This window comes from Micromonas commoda, chromosome 6 (genome assembly GCF_000090985.2).
Source record: "Micromonas commoda chromosome 6, complete sequence".
In the NCBI taxonomy this organism is placed as follows: Eukaryota; Viridiplantae; Chlorophyta; class Mamiellophyceae; order Mamiellales; family Mamiellaceae; genus Micromonas; species Micromonas commoda.
This window is the reverse complement of record NC_013043.1, coordinates 651,757-670,066: the sequence shown is the minus strand read 5'-3', so window position 1 is coordinate 670,066 and position 18,310 is coordinate 651,757. Positions and strand designations below refer to the sequence as shown.

General features: G+C 63.3%; 9 protein-coding genes across 9 annotated transcripts; 4 read left to right on the top strand and 5 right to left on the bottom strand.

Annotated features, from left to right (window-relative positions):
- Positions 1–18: 18 nt before the first annotated feature.
- MICPUN_108453 (predicted protein) lies at positions 19–1,322 on the bottom strand. The gene has a single exon (XM_002502832.1). It carries the CDS (start codon positions 1,038–1,040, stop codon positions 126–128), a length of 915 nt encoding a protein of 304 aa, XP_002502878.1. The 5' UTR covers positions 1,041–1,322; the 3' UTR covers positions 19–125.
- A 185-nt stretch (positions 1,323–1,507) lies between these two features.
- On the bottom strand, positions 1,508–2,968 carry MICPUN_59341 (predicted protein; the record flags this gene model as incomplete). The annotated part of the gene is made up of 1 exon (XM_002502831.1): positions 1,508–2,968. The coding sequence occupies one exon, from the start codon at positions 2,966–2,968 to the stop codon at positions 1,508–1,510; it is 1,461 nt and encodes a 486-aa protein (XP_002502877.1).
- A 197-nt stretch (positions 2,969–3,165) lies between these two features.
- On the top strand, positions 3,166–5,709 carry MICPUN_82943 (predicted protein; the record flags this gene model as incomplete). Its single annotated transcript, XM_002503194.1, has 2 exons — positions 3,166–4,983; positions 5,215–5,709. The coding sequence occupies 2 exons, from the start codon at positions 3,166–3,168 to the stop codon at positions 5,707–5,709; spliced, it is 2,313 nt and encodes a 770-aa protein (XP_002503240.1).
- Positions 5,710–5,720: 11 nt separating this feature from the next.
- MICPUN_108452 (high-mobility protein) lies at positions 5,721–7,518 on the bottom strand. The gene is made up of 3 exons (XM_002502830.1): positions 7,495–7,518; positions 7,094–7,141; positions 5,721–6,849 (listed from the first exon to the last, which is right to left on the bottom strand). The coding sequence occupies exons 2-3, from the start codon at positions 7,100–7,102 to the stop codon at positions 5,980–5,982; spliced, it is 879 nt and encodes a 292-aa protein (XP_002502876.1). The 5' UTR covers positions 7,103–7,141; positions 7,495–7,518; the 3' UTR covers positions 5,721–5,979.
- Positions 7,519–8,115: 597 nt separating this feature from the next.
- MICPUN_59337 (predicted protein) lies at positions 8,116–8,808 on the top strand (the record flags this gene model as incomplete). The annotated part of the gene is made up of 1 exon (XM_002503193.1): positions 8,116–8,808. The coding sequence occupies one exon, from the start codon at positions 8,116–8,118 to the stop codon at positions 8,806–8,808; it is 693 nt and encodes a 230-aa protein (XP_002503239.1).
- Positions 8,809–8,841: 33 nt separating this feature from the next.
- On the bottom strand, positions 8,842–10,231 carry MICPUN_108451 (predicted protein). Its single transcript, XM_002502829.1, has one exon. The coding sequence runs from the start codon at positions 10,198–10,200 to the stop codon at positions 8,923–8,925; it is 1,278 nt and encodes a 425-aa protein (XP_002502875.1). The 5' UTR covers positions 10,201–10,231; the 3' UTR covers positions 8,842–8,922.
- A 340-nt stretch (positions 10,232–10,571) lies between these two features.
- On the top strand, positions 10,572–11,849 carry MICPUN_82673 (predicted protein; the record flags this gene model as incomplete). Its single annotated transcript, XM_002503192.1, is given in 3 exon segments — positions 10,572–11,082; positions 11,100–11,104; positions 11,187–11,849. The coding sequence occupies 3 exon segments, from the start codon at positions 10,572–10,574 to the stop codon at positions 11,847–11,849; spliced, it is 1,179 nt and encodes a 392-aa protein (XP_002503238.1).
- A 1,360-nt stretch (positions 11,850–13,209) lies between these two features.
- Positions 13,210–14,591, bottom strand: MICPUN_108450 (predicted protein). The gene has a single exon (XM_002502828.1). The coding sequence runs from the start codon at positions 14,386–14,388 to the stop codon at positions 13,306–13,308; it is 1,083 nt and encodes a 360-aa protein (XP_002502874.1). The 5' UTR covers positions 14,389–14,591; the 3' UTR covers positions 13,210–13,305.
- Positions 14,592–15,390: 799 nt separating this feature from the next.
- MICPUN_83157 (predicted protein) lies at positions 15,391–18,027 on the top strand (the record flags this gene model as incomplete). Its single annotated transcript, XM_002503191.1, has 2 exons — positions 15,391–16,202; positions 17,037–18,027. 2 exons carry the CDS (start codon positions 15,391–15,393, stop codon positions 18,025–18,027), a joined length of 1,803 nt encoding a protein of 600 aa, XP_002503237.1.
- Positions 18,028–18,310: the final 283 nt, after the last annotated feature.

Below are 18,310 nucleotides of genomic sequence, written 5' to 3'. Positions count from 1 at the left end.
GATTGACGAGTTTAATTTCAGACAAGGCGGCGCGTCGTATTACATGGTATTTCGGTTACACACGACGACCCGCCACGAGCGGGTCTTCTCGGTTCGTTCGGTCGTCGTCTTCTCGGCGCGGGGGCTCAGTTTGATGGGGTGCCGATGCTCTTGCCCTTGGACATGTCGTCGAGCATAGCCGAGAGCGCCGTCGCGTTGGGCAGATCGGCGTGAGCCGCGCACCACGTCCTTACCGCGTTCGCCGCCGAGCTTCCGCCCCTATCCACGAGCTCTCGCACGACGGCGACGGCCTCGGCGAGGTCTGTGTGCTTGGCGACGATGGACATGATGGCGTCCACGTCGCGCACGCACTCCTCCTCGTGGCCGCCGGAGAACATCCCGTGGATCCAGTTCACCTGGCACTCCTCGTCGGCGTCGCGGAGGTGTCGATCGATGACCTCGTTGACGATGTTCAGGCGCTGATCCTCCTTCTCCCAGTCGAAGTACTTGTCGTGGTGGGGGTTGGCGCCGACGTACTTGGTCACCCTCGCGGGCTTGACGTCGCCGGACGCCGCCGCGCGTGTCGACTTGGTGGACTTTAGCGCCTTGAGCGCTTCCTCCTGGTCGCGCCTCGCCCACGCGTAGCGCTTAGCTTCGTCGACGCGCTTCTTCTCCGCGCGGGAGGAGGACAGACCGACGCGGTTACCGCCGTAGCGGGATGACGACGCGAACGACTTGCGGGGCTTGAACGGAGGCGACACCGCGTGCGCGGCGTGCGCCACGAACTCGTGCATCCCCTTGTCGTGGATCATGTCGACGTCGGGCCTGGACACCTCGTACCCGACGTGGTACCTGCTGGAGGTGGCGTACCTGCGGGGAATGCCCTTCGACTGATTTTTGTGCGCCTCGGCGACGTGGTCGCCGCCGTCGTGGATCATGTCAACGTCGGGGCGGGAGACCTCGTAGCCGACGTGGTATCGGCCGGAATGCGCGTAGCGTTTGGGAATTCCCTTCTTCGCCGGCTCGGGATCTGCGTCGCGCTCGGTGTCGTGGAAGGGCATCTTGGCATCGGTGCGCTGGTAGCCGACGTGGTATCGGCTGGAGTGCGCGTATTTCTTGGGGATCTTCTCCTTCTCCTCGGAGTCGGGCTTGGTCTTGCCGTAATGGCTTCCGGAGTATCGGGAGGAAGAAAAGCTCCTTTTTTTTGCGTCGGCGGTTATCACCTTTTTAACGCGGCAAGTCGCCCCGCCGCGCGTGACGCGCAGGGGGCGCAGGCTCGGAATGAACGCGAGCGACATATCGTGAGCGTTGGTCTTTCAGAGGGTGTCTCGAGTTGAGCGATACTCGGGCGAGCGCGTATGAAGTGTTTTGTGACGTCAGGATGTCGTCCCGATATTTTTGCTGACTCGAGCTGCTGACTCGGCAGGATCTGCGAATCTTTTGCCGCGAAACTTCTAAAAGTTATAAAAAGCGGTCTGCCCCTGCACCTGGTAGCTGACATGCAGCTCGGTCCCCTCGAAACGAGCTTTTACACCTGGATATCCTCTAGGCGTAGGTGGTGACCCCGCGCGTCCACCCTCCTGACCTCAATCTCACTCGACTTCTCGCGAATTACCACCACCTCGTCGGCCAGGTTCACCGTAGGACAGATGTGCTCCGGGACAACAAAGCAGACCTCACCTCTATTCTTGGATTGCCACGGGTCCGTCGCTCCTCGTTTCCGCTTGCCCGAGGAACCCGCTAATTCAGCTACAGAGCAAGGCATGTGCTCCTCGCTGCACGACCTGGCGGTTACCTCAGGATAGCCAATGACGTAACCAGCCGGGTCCCCAGCCTCAGCTGCGATTGACTTTGAGCCACAGTCTAGCGTCACCATACCCGCTCTGGGATTGCTCACGACCCTCGCCATGACCACCGCCGCCGGTTTGAGGCCGAGCCCAGGATTTTGCCTCTCCCCCCGCCAATCATGGAAGACCACAGTGCCAGGGCTCACTCGGTGTATCCCGTGGAAGAGGCTGTCAGAGAGTTTTGCCTCTTCTGATCGGTCGACGGGTAACCCCCTCAGATCTTGTTTGTACCTATATAGCACGCGCTCAGAAATGATTATCATCCCACCTAGGAACAATTCGTGGCGCAACGCATGAGTGAAACCCGGCGTCCCACTTGTTATTATCTCGGGCTTGATCCCTCCGCACCCGGGAAGCTTTCCATCCTTAAGACTCTCATGGAATATAGGAAGTAGCCAGCGGTTGTAACACCTGAAGCAGTCAGACGCACGGGAATCGAGCTTCTCTTTCAAGATGCTTTGATTAGGCGAAAGTCCATCCCTTTCTGCCAAACACTCTGATATGTGCCCCTCGTAGTAGTGTATTCCGCGGAAAACGTTCCTCGATTTCGCCTTGATAATCAACTCACGGACATCGTCAAAAGAGTGTTGAGCCTCTCCATCTCTGTTGTAGGCGAGACCGGTGCGATCCATGCCAGGGTTGATGTCAATGAACACACCGATACCACAGTCGAGAGCCACGACGTCATCAATCGCCCGGTCACATTCCACCAACACCGACAGCTTAATCTGGCTGGCCCCAGGCGTCTTCGTCAATCGTCCGAGTGCTCTGAGGTTTGGTCCAACTAGTGGGTACGCGACCAGTACGTCGACGGTGTGCTTCAGGGACTTCATCTCGCGCACGAGCTGAATCATCGCCTCTGCCTCCTTTGTCGTCGCCACCTTAAAGTTTCTCACCCCCTCTTCAATCAGTATCCTCCAAACCCATTTCATCTTGGTCGTTTTCAGGTGCGGCCTCCAGCGGTCGGGCCTGCCACATTTCCCGATGATCGTCTTTACGTTGTGACGGACGTGGGCCTCGTTGACGATCAAGGCGGGGGATATGATGTCATCTAACCACGCCTTCCCGGCACCGAAGTCCTCTGGAGTGATGCCGGGGAACCACCCCGTCCCGACAAGGGGTGGGTCCTGCTCGCCGCCCATCCGCTGAGCGCCAAAGGGAGTGCTTGTATCAATCTCGAGCCGGCACGACAAACTTTCTGATCTCTTCTGTCACGCCTTCCGATGGAAAGTCTCGGCACCGCCGACCGCCGACAGTGAGTGACGCACCCGCAACCGCCAGCATGGGGCGCGACAACCGCGGCAAAGGTCGTGGCGGGCGCGGTGGTGGCCGCGTTAAGATGGCGGACCGCGAGATCGAGGAGCTGGAGGCGGCCATCAAGGTACGCGGCGCGACCCGCGCCAGCCGCCGCCCCAAGGATCTCGCCGCCGCCGACAATCGATGTCCGCCCGCTTCCTCTCTCACCCCCCAACCCCCCTTCCCCCACTCCCGACAGGCGACCGCCCCGGAGAAGGGCACTAATCCACTCGCGGTGGCACCGCGTAAGTCAAGCGAGAAGGGCCTCGGCGCCTCCCTCGTCGGGGTGCGCAAGTTCAAGGACATGCCCCTCTCGGAGGCGACGCAGCGAGGACTCGCGGACGCACGCTTCAAGGAGCTCACCGCCATCCAGCGCGCGACCATCCCGCACGCGCTCGCCGGCCGAGACATCCTCGGTGCCGCCAAAACCGGCAGCGGCAAGACCCTCGCGTTCATCGTTCCCACCCTGGAGGCCCTCTACCGGGCCAAGTGGGGCCGGCAGGACGGCATCGGCGGCCTCATCATCGCGCCCACGCGCGAGCTCGCCACGCAGATCTTCCAGCAGCTCGTCGCCGCGGGCAAGCACCACTCCCTCAGCGCGGGTCTCTTGATCGGGGGTAAGAACGTCAAGGAAGAGAAGGACACGGTGAACAGGATGAACCTGCTGGTGTGCACCCCGGGAAGGCTCCTGCAGCACATGGACGAGACTCCAATGTTCGACTGCGTCTCGCTCAAGGTGTTGGTGCTGGACGAGGCGGACCGTATCCTGGACTTGGGATTCCGCGAGACCCTCACCGCCATCTTGGAAAACCTTCCGAAGAAGGGGAGGCAGACGCTGCTGTTCAGCGCGACGCAGACGAAGAGCGTGAAGGACCTGGCGAGGCTGAGCATGAGAGACCCGGAGTACCTGGCGGTGCACGCGGAGAGCGCTCACGCGACGCCGCCCAAGCTCTCGCAGATGGTGGCGACGTGCGAGCTGGACAAGAAGATGGAGACGATGTGGGCGTTCATCAAGTCGCACCTCACGAGCAAGACGCTGGTGTTTCTCAGCTCGTGCAAGCAGGTGCGATTTGTGCACGAGATGTTCCGGCGGATGCGACCGGGCATCCCCGTCGCGATGCTCCACGGGCGGATGAAGCAGATGAAGCGCATGGCCACGTTCGACGCTTTCTGCAAGGCGAAACACACCGTGCTGTTCGCAACGGACGTGGCCGCGCGCGGTCTCGATTTTCCGTCCGTGGACTGGGTTCTACAGGCGGACTGCCCCGAGGATGTGCCGTGTTACATTCACCGCGTGGGTCGAACCGCTAGATACACCGCCGAGGGCAAAGGCCTGCTGCTGTTGACCCCCTCCGAATCCGCGTTCGCGAAGGAACTCGCCGCGGCTAAGGTCCCGCTGAAGACCATGAAGCTGAACCAGGCCAAGAATCAGAAGATAACGAGCTCCATTCAGGGTTTGCTGGGCAAGGACACCGAGCTCAAGTACCTAGCGCAGCGGGCGGTCGTGAGCTACCTGCGAAGCATCTACCTGCAGCCGAACAAGGACGTGTTCGACGTCAACGCACTAGACGTGGAGGCGTACGCGCACTCCATGGGCTTACCCAACCCGCCCAGGCTCAGGTTCCTGAAGAGCCAGAAGGGCGCCGGTAAGAACGGCAAAAAAGAGGAGGATAGCGACGATAGCGAGGGCGACGATAGCGAGAGCGAGGAGGCGCCCGCGCGGGCCGAGCCCCCCAGGGCCAAGGCGCGAGACGACGATGATTCCGACGGCGACGAGGACGACGGCGACGAGGACGACTCCGACGAGGACGACTCCGACGAGGAGGACGACAAGACCAAATCCGCCGGCGTCCTCAAGAGGGTGGGCGGCGGTCACTTCGGCATGAAGGTTGACGACGCCGACTCGGACGACGACCTCATGACTGTCAAGCGCGCGGACCACAGGCTCGGCGACGCCGCCGATTCCGACGACGACGACGGAGATGACTCCGGGGACGATGACGGGGAGAGGCACCTGAGCGAGCGCGCCAAGGCGGTACTCGCGGAGGGGCCGGTGGACCTCGCCGAGCGAATGCGACAGAAGGCGAAGAAGGGTAAGCTGCGGATAAAGCAGGGCGGGCACGGCGCGAACGAGCGCGTCGTCTTCGGCGAGGACGGCGAGGCGATGGCGCCGCTCGAGGCTCTCGGGGTCAAATCCAGGGCCGACGGTCCCGTTCCCGACGGCGGCGAGGAGCTCGCGGCGGCGGCCAAGGCGCACTACGACAAGATCCGCGCCGAGCGGCTCAGGGCGGACAAGGCGGACAGGCTCCGCGAGAAGGAGCGTTTGCGGGACATTCGAAACAAGGAGCGGATGAAGCGTCGAAAGGCGGATGGACTGACACAGTCGGACTCGGACGACGACGGCGACGAGGAGGCGGGAGCTCGACTCGGCGGCGCGTCAGATTCGGACGGCTCCGAGTCGGAATCGGAATCCGAGGAGCCGGGCAAACGACGAAAGGTGGACGTCGCCGTCGCGGGGATGGCGACGAAAGACGAGACCGTGGAGAGCATGGAGGAGCGCGCGCTGCGTCTGCTGCAGGGAAAATGAGGCGAGATGTTCTCTTATAGCGATTATTCGGTGATGAAAAAGTCCTATCTATTCACAGTGATACGGGTTAGACTCTGCTCCGCTGCGCGCGCGGGTCCGTCGACTAAGTTGCGGCTACACTATACAGTTGGTAATTCGGTGACGGAGCGCGTGCTTGACGTGGTGTTCGGCTCGAGCGCGTGCCCACGCGCGGAGGGCGGTGATGATGTACAAGGGTGTGTTTGGCGATTGACCTTTGCGAAAATGGAGGCCGCGCACGCCGCGACTTGCTCACGCGACGGGGTGCTTCGCTTCCCACTGCGCCTTGAGCACCCTGTGCTTCTCCTGCTCCTTCTCGGCGTTGCGAACGTACTGCTGCTTTTTGTTCTCGGGGAGCTCCTTCCACTCCGAGGAGACCACCTTGGAGACGTCCGTGAACCCGAGGTCGGGCTGCGTCTTCTTCAGCTTGGACCTGCAGTCCTCCGCAAAGAGGAGGTAGGCGGTGCGCGGGCGCTTGGGCTTGCCGTTGTCAGCCTTCTCCTTCTTACCCTTCTTACTCTTGCTCGCGGGGGCGTACACGGGGGCGCGGTAGGAGTCCTTCTGCTTCTTGTACTCCTCCTTGCAGAGGTCAGCCTCCATCTTGCACGACGCGAGCTCGGTGGGCGTGACGTTGCGCCACATGTTCGCCAGGCGGGTGGTGACCTGCTGCATCTCCTCGCGGGTGAACTTGGTGTTGGGGTTAGAGTGCACCTCCTTCATGATCTGGTTCCTGTACTTGTCGCAGAAGATGAGGTACGCCGTGCGCGCGCGCTTGGGCTTCTCGCCCTGGCCCTCGACGAGGATGGTCTGGTTCTTCGCCTTCTTGCCCTTCTTGTGGTGGCGCTTCAGGGAGCCGGCGGGGAACTTGGCCTTCTCGGCCTCGTACTGGCCCTTGAGGATGTCAGCCTCGGCCTTGCACTCCTTGAGCTCGTTCGGGCTGATGTTCTTCCACAGCTCCGCGAGCTTCGTGGTCACCGCCTGCATCTCCTCGCGGGTGAACTTGGCGTTGGGCTGGGGGTGCACCGCGCGCATGATCTGCTCGCGGTACCTGTCGCAGAACACCAGGTAGGCGGTGCGCGCGCGCTTTGGGGGCTTGATGGTCATGCCATCTTCTTGCTTTCGCTGTCGAGTGGAAACGGGCGAGGGATGGGTGCGTCAGCGTCGGTTCGGTGGGCGTGCCGCGGGCCAAAAACCAAATTTTAGCACCCAACGGCATAGTTTTGGCAATTTATTCCTCCCGGGCTGGCCGGCGCGCGGCGCGTCCCGGTGAGGTCAGGACGCCCACGCCCCCACGTTCGAAGCCCCCGCGGGTCACGTCAGGGCTCCAAGGTCCGGCTCGGCTGTCTCATCTCGGGCTCGTGCGTACCTTGGGCATAGTTGTCGACTGGAGCTGAAAAAATGCGCTGCGCGCAGCCTGCGAAGAAGGGCGGAGCGTGGGAAACGGCCGGTCAGGAAAAGCGCGTCGCGGCGGCGTTGCGCGCCCGCGGTAACCCGCGATTCGAGCGAATCGGGAAAGCTCGCCGGGTTGAAAACCACCCGCGCGAGTCAGATGCGGCGAAAAGCTGTCGCGAACCCCCTCGGGGAGGCTTCGTCGGGCGCATGCCGAAGGGCGGGGAAATGCGCTTCGGCAACGCAAATTCGCTTTTCGCCGTCCGGGAAATCACGTGTCCGCGCCGAATAACGCCCGCGCGGCGGCGTCCCGACGACGGGCGCACCGCGCGACCGCCCCCGACGGGACCAACCCGAGCCCAGGAAAACATCTCGTACCTTCTCGGTCCTGTTCGTGTGTCGTTGCACGACGATAGTGGCGCCCGAAGCGCGCCCTGTCGCGCACAAAAACGAAAGACCGCGAAACGCAAACACACTGTGGAACGGCTACTTCGCGCCGCGTTCCAGGGTTTATCCAGGGTCTAAATCACGCGATGGGGGAGTCAGTGATACGCACACGTGTTTTGCAACCCGTTGTGTCCCTTCCAACTTCATAATTGGCGAAACGGGGGTTTGCAGAGGCGAGATCTTCGCATTTACGTCAAATACATTGCGATAACAACAGGCTTCCAGTGTGCGGAAGGTAACGCTTTTTGGCAAAAGCGGGGTTGAGGATGGGATATTTAACCTTGATTCCCGCGTGTTTTCGCAGTGTGTCACACCGTCGTTTTCTGGAGTTTGAACCCCCGAGATTTTGAAAGTCCAAACCACGTCATCGAGGGTGAGAAACCCAAGAAAATATCTTCACGTCACGTCGGTCCGGCCGCTTTGCGGTCGGTCGAGCGCCGAAATGGGAGCCGAGCGGGTTTCGCCTTTTTGTGCCAAGTCGGAGTGGAACACGGATTGGATTGCCCTCGTCCTCTGCGCTGCACTCTTGGTCTGCGCACCGATCCATCGAGAATGAGTCTCAAGAAGAACTACCTGCTCGCGTACAACGCCACGCTCATCTTCGGGTGGGCGCTGGTGCTCACAGTGGCGGCGAAGGCGTGCATAACGCTGGGCCCCAAGCACGTGTACGAGAACGTGGAGGTGATGCTGCTGGTGGCGCAGACCGCGGCGGTGATGGAGGTGCTCCACGCGATGTTCGGCATCGCGCGATCCCCCGTGCTGGTCACCGCGATGCAAGTGTCCTCACGGTTGATGGTGGTGTGGGGCGTCCTCTACGTCGCGCCCCCGTCGCGCGCGGCGTTCCTGCCTCTCGCCAACGTCGGTGGGGTCGACCTCGGCCTGGGGCTCCCGTCGCTGCTCTTCGCGTGGGGCGTCACCGAGGTTGTGCGTTACTCGTACTACTTCTTCAAGCTGCTCGGCACCGTCCCGCACGCGGTGACATGGATGAGGTACACGTTCTTCATCGTGCTCTACCCTCTCGGCGTCGCGTCCGAGCTCTTCCTCACCTACTCCGGATTCCCCCACCTGGTGAGCACCGGAGCGCTCTCGTACCCGATGCCGAACCCGTACAACATCTCCATCCACTTTCCGTCCATCGTCGTGATGTTCTTCCTCGGGTACGTCCCGGGCTTTCCCATGCTGTACATGTACATGGTGAACCAGCGCAAGAAGGTGCTCGCGCCGAAAAAGGCGAAGAGGGCGTAGAGGTACGCGGCCGAGGCGACGCGCCGGGTTTTTATAATAAAGTTAATAACGTTGGGGTTGTACCAAAACAATGCCGCCGGTCACGACGCGCCTACCCCGGTGGAGCGGGACGCGTCACGCCTGAATGATCGTCCCCGCCGCCCCGCTCTGCCTCGCCGCCGCCGCCGCGAGGGGACCCAGCAGCACCTCCTTCTTGCTCATCTTGTACAGCGTCGACGTAGCCTCGTTCTCCGTCAGCGTCCCGCTCATCAGTAACCCGCGATCCTCCTTGAGCTTCGTCGGGTACAAACGCAGGAGCTCCCTGCATCGTCCCTCCAGCAGCGCGTTGAACGTGTCCTGGTCGAACCCCATCGCGCCGCACGCGCGCATCATGCCCTCGTCGATGCCCTCGCGCGTGATGACCATGCGAGTCGGCGCGCCGGAGCCGCCGTCTTTTTCCTCCTCGGCAAACGCGACAGTCGCCGCCGCCGCCCTCTCCCCCGCCTCGGCGATGGACATCATGTCCAGCCTGGCCGCACACATCGCGACGTCGTCGACGTCGTCGAAGAGCACCACCGCGTCGTTGGGGTTACCTTCGGGGACGAATCCAAAGTAGAGAAAGAAGGGATCGTTCGGCCACGGTCCGTACGATATGGTCACCTCCTCCCCCTGCTCCACGCCGTCATCCCCGGCCCTCAGCTGGAAAAACATCGTATCCCCGTCACCGCGTGCCCCACCGGTCTTCTCGCGCTCGTCCACGTCGGCGATCTCTGCGGTCGCGCGGACGCCCTGCACGTCCTCCGGGCTCGTCACCACCGCGACTTCCGCGTTGGCGCCGGCGAAGTCGTGGTTGCACATGTCCACTCCCGGCACGGCGAGGTGCGTGCCCCTCGGGCCGTGCGTGAAGCACCTGCTGTGCAACACGCCGGTGGCCCAGCGCAAGTCGCGTTCGTCGCATCCCACCGCGTCGAGACGGGGTTTGAGCGCCTCGTACGCGGCGAGGTGTCCCTCCGACGTCGCTCGAGCCTCGGCGATTGTTTTCGGGTCTTCGCACGCCGCGAGCTCGGCGTCCGTGTACTCCAGCGGCGGCGTGGACACGAGGTGCGGGAGGGACTCGATCCACCGCCCGCGTTCGCCTCCTCGCGATCTTTCCTCGAGCAGCCGCGCGGCCATGAGCGCGGACCACGGCAGGTCCGACGCGTCCGCCTCGTCGTGATCTTCCGAGAGCACCAGTCGGAACGGGACGTTGAAGATGACCTCGCCCGGGACGAGGTTGCGGACGGCGACGAGGCCCCGGCCGTGGCGGGTCTCCCCCAGGGCGACGCGCGACTCGATCCCCGGATCGTTCGTGGCGTCGGCGAGCCACGCCAGGAGCGCGGTGGCCTTATCCACCTCGGCGGACGCCGTCGCCATGGTGACGCGCGCGGCGGGAAGGGCGCCGCGACGGGACGGCGGCGGCGCGACGGACCCGGACGACGATGGGATGTGCACGGCGCGCGAGAGGACAACGCTCGTCGACGCCGACATGCGCGCGCGGCGCGCTCGTCGTTACCTCGGTCGACGCGCGCGAGAAGCTGCGAGGGTTGCGAGTTCGTTGTCATCTTTTTAGGGGTTCTGTTGCTTGGCCATCCGCCACAACAGGCGCGCGGCGACCCGCGCTTTCCATGCACCGCGGCTCGCTCGTGCGCACCGCCCTGACGCGCGTCGGCTCGCTCTCCTCCGCCCGCACCCTCCGTCCGGCCCCCTCCCGCGCGCCGTCGGCGATCGCCCCGCGCGCCGTGGCCATGTCGTTCGGCACCGCGGATGGCGCGCCTTACGGCTTCAGCTCGTCGTTCGACTCTGGCAACGGCGAGCTCGTCTCCGCCACGCCACACACGCTCACCGTGCGCATGCGCGAGGAACCCTTCACGAAGGCGGACGGCAGGGCGCACTTCCAGTGGTTCCACTTCAGGGTCACCGGCGCGCGCGGCCGCGCGCTGCGCGTCGTCGTCCAAAACGCGGGAGACGCATCCTACCCCGACGGATGGCGCGACTACAAGGCGTTCGCGTCCGCGGACAGGAAGCACTGGCGCAGGGTCCAGACCACGACGTACGTCGACGGCGAGTTGATCATCGACATGGACCCCGTACCGGGCGACTGCGTGCACCTCGCGTACTTTGTCCCGTACGATTACGAGCGGCACCTCGACCTCGTCGCGTCCGCCTCGTCCCATCCAAACGTCTCGCACGTCGCGTTGGGCGACACCCTCGACGGCCGGCCGCTGGATTGCCTCAGGTTCGGCGAGCCCGGGACGTGGACGCCCGAGCCGGCGTTCGCGGGGGAGTCCCCGGAGGATAAGGCGGCGGTGGAGGCTTCGCGTCGGTCGCTTCCGCCGTGGTCGCGCGACGGGGGCGCCAAGCGGGTGGTGTGGATCCTGGGGAGGCAGCACCCGGGGGAGTCCATGGCGTCCTGGTGGATGGAGGGTTTCGTCCGCAGACTCCTGGACGATGAGGACCCGGTGGCGAGGAAGGTGCTGCGCAGGGCGGTGGTGTACGTGGTTCCCAACATGAACCCCGACGGAAGCGTCCGGGGACACCTCCGGACCAACGCGGCGGGGGCGAACCTGAACCGAGAGTGGGAGAACCCAACCCCGGAACTATCTCCGGAAGTTCTCTGGACGCGTAACGCGATGGACGCGACCGGGCCGGTGGACCTGATGCTGGACGTGCACGGCGACGAGGCGGAGCCGTACTGCTTCATCATCGGCGGCGAGGGATGCCCGGGCTGGGACGAGCGAAGGGCTGAGACGCAGAGGGCGTTCAAGGCGGCGTACGCGAGGGCGTGCCCGGATTTTCAGACGACGTTTCCGCTCGAGTACGGCACGGCGCCCGCGGGTAACGTCGTGACGGCCAAGACGCAGGTGACGTACAGGTACAACTGCGTGGGCATGACGCTGGAGATGCCGTTCAAGGATAACGTGCAGCTCGCGCAGCCCGACGGGTGGACGCCGGGTAGGTGCGAAAAGTTGGGCGCCGCGGCGGTGGACGCGCTGCTCGACGTGCTTCCCGAGCTCCGCGAGTGAGGCGGCACGTGTGTCGAGTGAGCCGTAGCCGATTTACAGCTGTTTTACACGTCGCATACTAAGTTTCCATCGGGTCGTCTGCCAGTATCTCCTCCATCTCCTCCCCGTCCTCCTCCTGGAACGCCGACGAGGGCTCCGGTTCCTTCCGTTTGGGCTCCGGCTTTGGATGGTTCTGGTACGGATATTTCCATTTCGGCGGCATCGAATCCCTCGTCTCCCCCGTGACCGCGTTGAAGAAGTACACGATCGTCCTGTCCTTCTTCCTGTCCCCGGGCTCGATCGGATCTTTCTGCTTGGCCTTCACCAGCCTCCACCCGCCGAACGGGTCCTGCTCCGCAAACTGTCGCTCCAAACCGGTGGGCTTGCGGAACCCCTGGCGCTCTCGCTCCGCCTTCTCCTCGTCCGTCTCGTGAAAGTGCGGCCTGTCCCACGTGTATCCGCCCTCCACTCGCTTCACCAACGATTCGCCGAACTCGAACGCGGCCTTGATCCCGGACGGCGTCGGTTCGAACGCCAGGAACTGGTATATAATCGCGAGCGCCTCGTTGCAGTGCTCGTCTTTGCCCTCCACGATTGCGTACACCTTTCCGGGGTTACCGGGCCTCAGGTCCTCGAACTCCTGGCCGGGTAAGGGTTCCTCGACGATCTTCACCACCGCGCCGGTGATGTCCACGATGGCCTGATGGTTCCGCCCTTTCTTCCCGATGATTGGCTTCACCATCTCGTACGGCTCCAACAGGATCTTGTGCCTCTTCTCCGGCTTTCTCGCAACCTCGATGAGCTCCTTGTGAATGTTCCTGTACACGTTCTCGTAGAAGAGCAAGATGCCGGGGTGCTTGCCCGTGACGATGATGTCGCGTTCGTCCGCACCCTCCACCTCGGGCTGGACCTCGTACTCTACGAAGGCTGACTTCGCGAGGACCTTGAGGACGTTCTCATCGTTCGCCAGCAGCTTCGGCATGCACGGGACGGGCACGTGCAACCTCGCCTTGCCCAGCGTGTCGGGGTGCGGAGGCTCCTTGACCCGTGCCCACTCCTCGTCCCACTCGAACGGGCCGATCGGTATGCCGCCCACCATCCGCCCGCACTTCTCGCACTGCGCAATCTCGTCCTCGGCGATGTTCGGGTTCTCGCACGTGTGCTTGTACGTTCGGTTCTCGTCGTCGTGCCCCGGCGGTCCCTGGCATTGCGATGTCGTGCCTGCCTGGCTGCCCGGACCAGCCTGCGTGGGCCGGATCTCCTCCTCCGCGGTGGGCTGGATCTCATCCTCGACGATCTCCCCGGTCGCTCGAGCGCTTCTGGGGCGCTTCGGGGCAGGCTCGACGTTGAGGAACCCCGAGCGCATCGCCGCTGTGAGAATCAACCAGAACGGGTTCTCGTGTTTTACATGAATAATAGACTCCCTACTGTATGTTCTAGGTCCCTCCCCCCCGAATTCTCCAACGCCTCCTCGTCCTCACGCCGTGTCGCCCTTGAACAGGGGAATGTGCTCGTCGCCGACGTCCTCGCTGGTCAGGTCGCCTCTGCCCATGCTCAGGAACCAGTTGAGGAAGAAGTGCGTGCCGAACACCAGCCCGTTGAATCCGTTGACGTACCAGAAGCACTGCCACCTGTAGAAGTTGAGCTGCTCGTACGGCCAGTGGTAGAAGAGGAACTCGTGCATCAGGTACGCCAGGGTGATGAATAAACCGAGGATGAACAGAGGGGTGGACAGGTAGCACTTGGGGAACGGCAACTGTCCCAAGGTCGACTCCACCAGCAGCAAGATGAGGTTCCCGACAAACCCAACCATGTAGTTCCACTCAAAGTAGCACAGCCTGCTCGCGGGGTCCAGGAGCGTGCTCATCTTGAACCCGTACGTGTTACCCACGCACTGCGGATTGAAGAGCATCTCGAGCCACACGCACAGGTCGCACGCCAGGCACAGGGTGAACGCCGCCGAGTACCACGTGATGAGCCAGTGGCCGACGAGGTTGCAGTCGCCGCTGTGGCCGATGTACCGACTCGCGCGCTCGCCGTCACCGCCGAACACTCCGCGCACGGACACGAACGCGCCGAGGCCGAAGAAGATCGTCAGACAATAGAAGCTCCAGTCGTGGAAGTTCATGTAGTCCGTCACCTTGTTGCCGGCGTCGACGTTCGGCTGGATGATCTGCGTGAGAGAAAACCACAGGCAGAAGCAGAAGGCTGCCACCCTGAACACCATGAGAACGAATCCGCCGCCGCCGAAGGAGTTCTCCCAGAGTTGCTTGTGCGTCGCCCCGCCCGCGAAGGAAAGTGAGCCGTAAGAACGATGGTGCTGCAGATTATCTCCCGCGAACCCGATCCAGATGAGCATGGACATGAGAGTGAACGTGGCGAAGAGGTACATCAGCGGGTTGTCCTCCCACTTGACGAACATGTCCCACGAGTCGCTCATGGTCCAGTCGCCGGAGCCGTCGCCCGGCTTGTGGATGAAGTTACCCGCTAGCGTCTCCTCGGTGCCGTTGTACACCGAGGTGGCCTCGTCCATGGAGAAGTTGTCCTCGTAGCTCGTCATGTCTCTTCACCCGCCGACAATCGCCAAATAAATCTTCTTCCGCGCCCTCTTGTAACACCCGATGGCCAAAACAAGGGTTCCGGGCCTTCCACAGGGACACTGCGTGGACGATCTCGATGGATCCGACCCGCGCTCCCTAGATCCTCACGAGCTCTTTTCGGTGCCCGATTCGGATCGTGGTCACGGCCTATGCGACGGGGCGTAGGTCGTTGTGCTCCGGCGCCGTGGCTTCACTGATGGTCTCCGAGATGCCGCTTTTTTGTTGCGACCGGCCGTTTTTTGTCCGGCCGAAGTTTTCGTTTTAGGATATGGTCCGGCAGTCCGGATATGGGACGCCGGCGCATCTTCGGGCGTTATCAAGTGCCGGGCCGAACTTTTTTATTCTATAGAGCGAGCGGCGCAGCTCGCGCCCACCCAGCGTATCCGGGCACGATGGGCCTGTGCGGGCGGCGCAGTGGGGGCGTCCGTGCCTCCGATGTGTGGGTCCCCGGCGATAAGATGCTCCCGAGGTGCGCTCCCGGCCGCTGGTTCTCCCGCGCGGGTTTACGATTAGCACGAAACGTGCCCCCGCCACCTCCAACTAACTTTTCCCCTGACGATGAACGCAGCGACGACGAGGGCGACTCGCCGGCGCCGGCCCCGCTCCCACCCCGCGACGGCACCGCCGCGAAACAGAGCCCCGGCGTCATCCGGTGGGCGGATGAGGACCAGATGGAGCGCGAGCTCTCCGCCGCCACGTTGGAGCCCGCCCGTGGAATGGTCACCCTGCGCAGCGGCTCGTCCAAGAAGAAGCTCTGGGGTAAAGTTCGCGACCACTTCCACCTGCGGAACAAGGCGGTAGCCACGGCGAGGCCCGGCGCGGACGCCGCGACGCGGGCCCGCTCCTCGTCGTATCACTCGCCAAAGTCCGCGGAGGATCGTGACCTCATCCTCCGCGGCCTGCGAACGTGCCCGCTGTTCGACGACGTGAGCGAGTCCGTCGCGGCGCAGCTCGAGGACGCCATGCGCGAGGTGTCGTTCGAGCCGGGAGAGGCGATCGTCACTCAGGGCGCGAGAGACGACGACGCGTTCTACGTGTTGGCGTCGGGTACCGCCAACGTCGTCGTCGACGGCTCGACGGTGAAGACGCTCGTGCCGGGCGATCCCTTCGGAGAGGTGAGCCTCATGTACAACACCGAGCGCACCGCTACGGTACGAGCCGCGGGTACGAGTAAATGCAGAGCGTTCGAGCTCAAGCGCGAGCGATACGACCTCGTACGAGCCGCGCAGGCTGACGCCGACGCCAGGCGAAGGCTCGATTTGGTGTCGGCGTCGCCCACGCTGAGGGCGCTCGACGCGACCACGCTGCGACGCGTGGCGGAGTCCGCGGAGCCGCAGAGGTATCGCGCCGGCGAGACGATATTCGTGCGAGGGGACGTGGGAGACGCGCTGTACGTGGTGGAGGTTGGGATCGTATCGGTGCACGCCGCGGGGGGCGAGGAAGTGAGGCGCTTCGGTGTGAAGGACGTTTTCGGCGAGGTGGCGCTGCTGAACGACGACGGGCGAAGAACCGCGGACGCGATCGCGGCGACGGACTGCGTTCTGCTCGCGATAACCCGCGACGCGTTCACCGCGATCGCGGGTCCCTCGATCAAGGCTGCGCTTCACGGCGCAGACATCGCGAACGTCCCGCTCTTCGCGCACCTGGACGTTAAGCAGATAGCCGCCCTCGCGGAGGCGACGCGGCTCGTAAAGTTTAGCGACGGGGACGAGGTCATCCGCGCGGGCATGCCCCCGGAGTGTCTGTTCATCGTGGACGAGGGGACGTTCGAGGAGTTTGGCGCCGGCGTTGGCGTCGGCGAGAGGCGCGCCCTGGCGGCGCACGGCAGCCTCCTTCGCGGGGGCGACGAAATGGCGCGGGCGGCGGGGAAGAAAAAATGGACCCGCGGCGAATACTTTGGAGAATCTTCCCTGCTGACGAACGAGCCGAGGGGGTTGGGGGTTCGCGCGGAGGGGCTGGCGTCCGCGGTGACGCTCTCGAGGGACGCCATCGCGAGGACCGTCGGGTCACTCGGCGAGGTTCAGCGGGCGTGGAAGAGAACCGCCGTCGAAAAGTGTTTAGCCGCAAACGGAACGGATCCGTCGTCGGCTGAGGGCGAAAACGCGACAGCCGCGCTCGCCGATGAGCTCGAGATACGGTGCTGCAAAGCCGGGGAGGTGCTCGCGGACGGGGACGAAGCGCCCGCGGGCGTGTTCGTGGGCGTGCTGGTCTCCGGGACGGTCGTCTCCGTCACCCGCGTCCGCAAGGGCGACAAAAATCTGACGCGAAGGCAGGTGGTCAAGAGCGGGGGAGTATATCTACCCTCAAAAGCCGCGGTCGCGAGGACGCTGCTGGGGGAGGAGTGGGCGGAACCCGGATGGGCGATCGACGCCAAAGTCGCCGCGCTCACCCAGTCCGTGCTGCTCGTGCCCCCGGCGGCGGCGTCGGGTCGACTGCGGCGCGCGATCTCGACCCTCTCCGGCGACGAAACCGAAACCGCCGCCGCTCCGGACTCGGCTCGATCCGACGGTTATAACGGTTATAACGGTTATAACGGTCGCGGTCTGCCCAACGGCGCCGGCGCGTCTCACTCGAAGACGTCACCCGCGCGCGTGAGACCCAAAGACAGGGTCGTGCCTCCTTCGCTGAAACTCATCGCGACGCTCGGCTCGGGCGGGTTCAGTCGGGTTTTCCACGTCACGGCGCGGGTATTAATCGGGACCAACGGCGCGAAGGTTCGACGGTCATACGCGCTCAAGGTTGTTCCCATAGAGCAGATGGTCAAGAACAACGTGGTTCATAACGTGCGGAACGAGAGGGACGTGATGATGGCGCTGGATCACCCTTTCATCACCCGGCTTCACGCCTGTTTCAAAGCCGCCGACCACGTTTACTACGTGCTGGACTTAATCCCGGGCTTGGAGCTTTACTGGTGCATGCAAAACTTCGAGTTCTCCGAGCGAGGCGCCGCGTTCTACGTAGCGCAGGTGGTTTTGATGCTCGAATACATGCACGAGAGGCAAGTGTCGTACAGGGACGTCAAACCGGAGAACCTCATGCTGGCCAACGACGGGTACCTGCGACTGGTGGACTTTGGCCTGTCCAAATTCCTGGCGCCGGGTGAACGAACCTTCACGTTCTGCGGTACCCCACTGTACCTCGCGCCGGAGATTTGGGGGCACGGCGGTCACGATAAGGCGGTTGACTGGTGGGCGCTGGGATGTCTGGCCTACGAACTCGCGTCGAACGGCACGCTTCCTTTCCATGGGGAGACGCAGGGCGACATTCGCAAAAAGATCCTAAACGAGCCGGTGTCCTTCGATGGCGCGGCCAAAAGGTTCTCCCCTGAGCTCCGGGCGCTCGTCGAGGGCTTACTCCAAAAGAACCAGCACAAGAGACTGGGTGTGCTCAGGGACGGCGCGGGTGGGGTCAAAACGTCCGCGTGGTTCCGAGATTTGGATTGGATAGCGTTGGCTCGAATGGAGTATCCTCCGCCGTTCACGCCGGATGCTGCCGGCGGTTCAAAGGAGGCGCTCCGTATCACCCCGAGGGACCAGGAGCTCGTGCCACCTCCGTCGCGCGAGTGCCCGATGTACGGCGACATGTTTCCCGACTTTTAGGCGTCTTCGTGTCACGCGATGAATGTTACATCCTCCACTCTACTCTCTGACCAACTTTGTCTTCTTCTCGAGTCTGCCGCAGATTATTTCCGCAACTGTCTCCTCCACGCTTTTCCCGTCCTTCATGCGCAGCCCCTGAAGCGCGCCCATGAGCTGCATCCGCCTCGACTCGATCACCTCCACATCTCGCATCTTCAGCATCCCGAGGTCGTCCTTTCGAACACACTCCCTGCACTGGCCAGGTGAGAGGAACGGGTTTTTGATAGTTTCCAGTCGTCGAAAG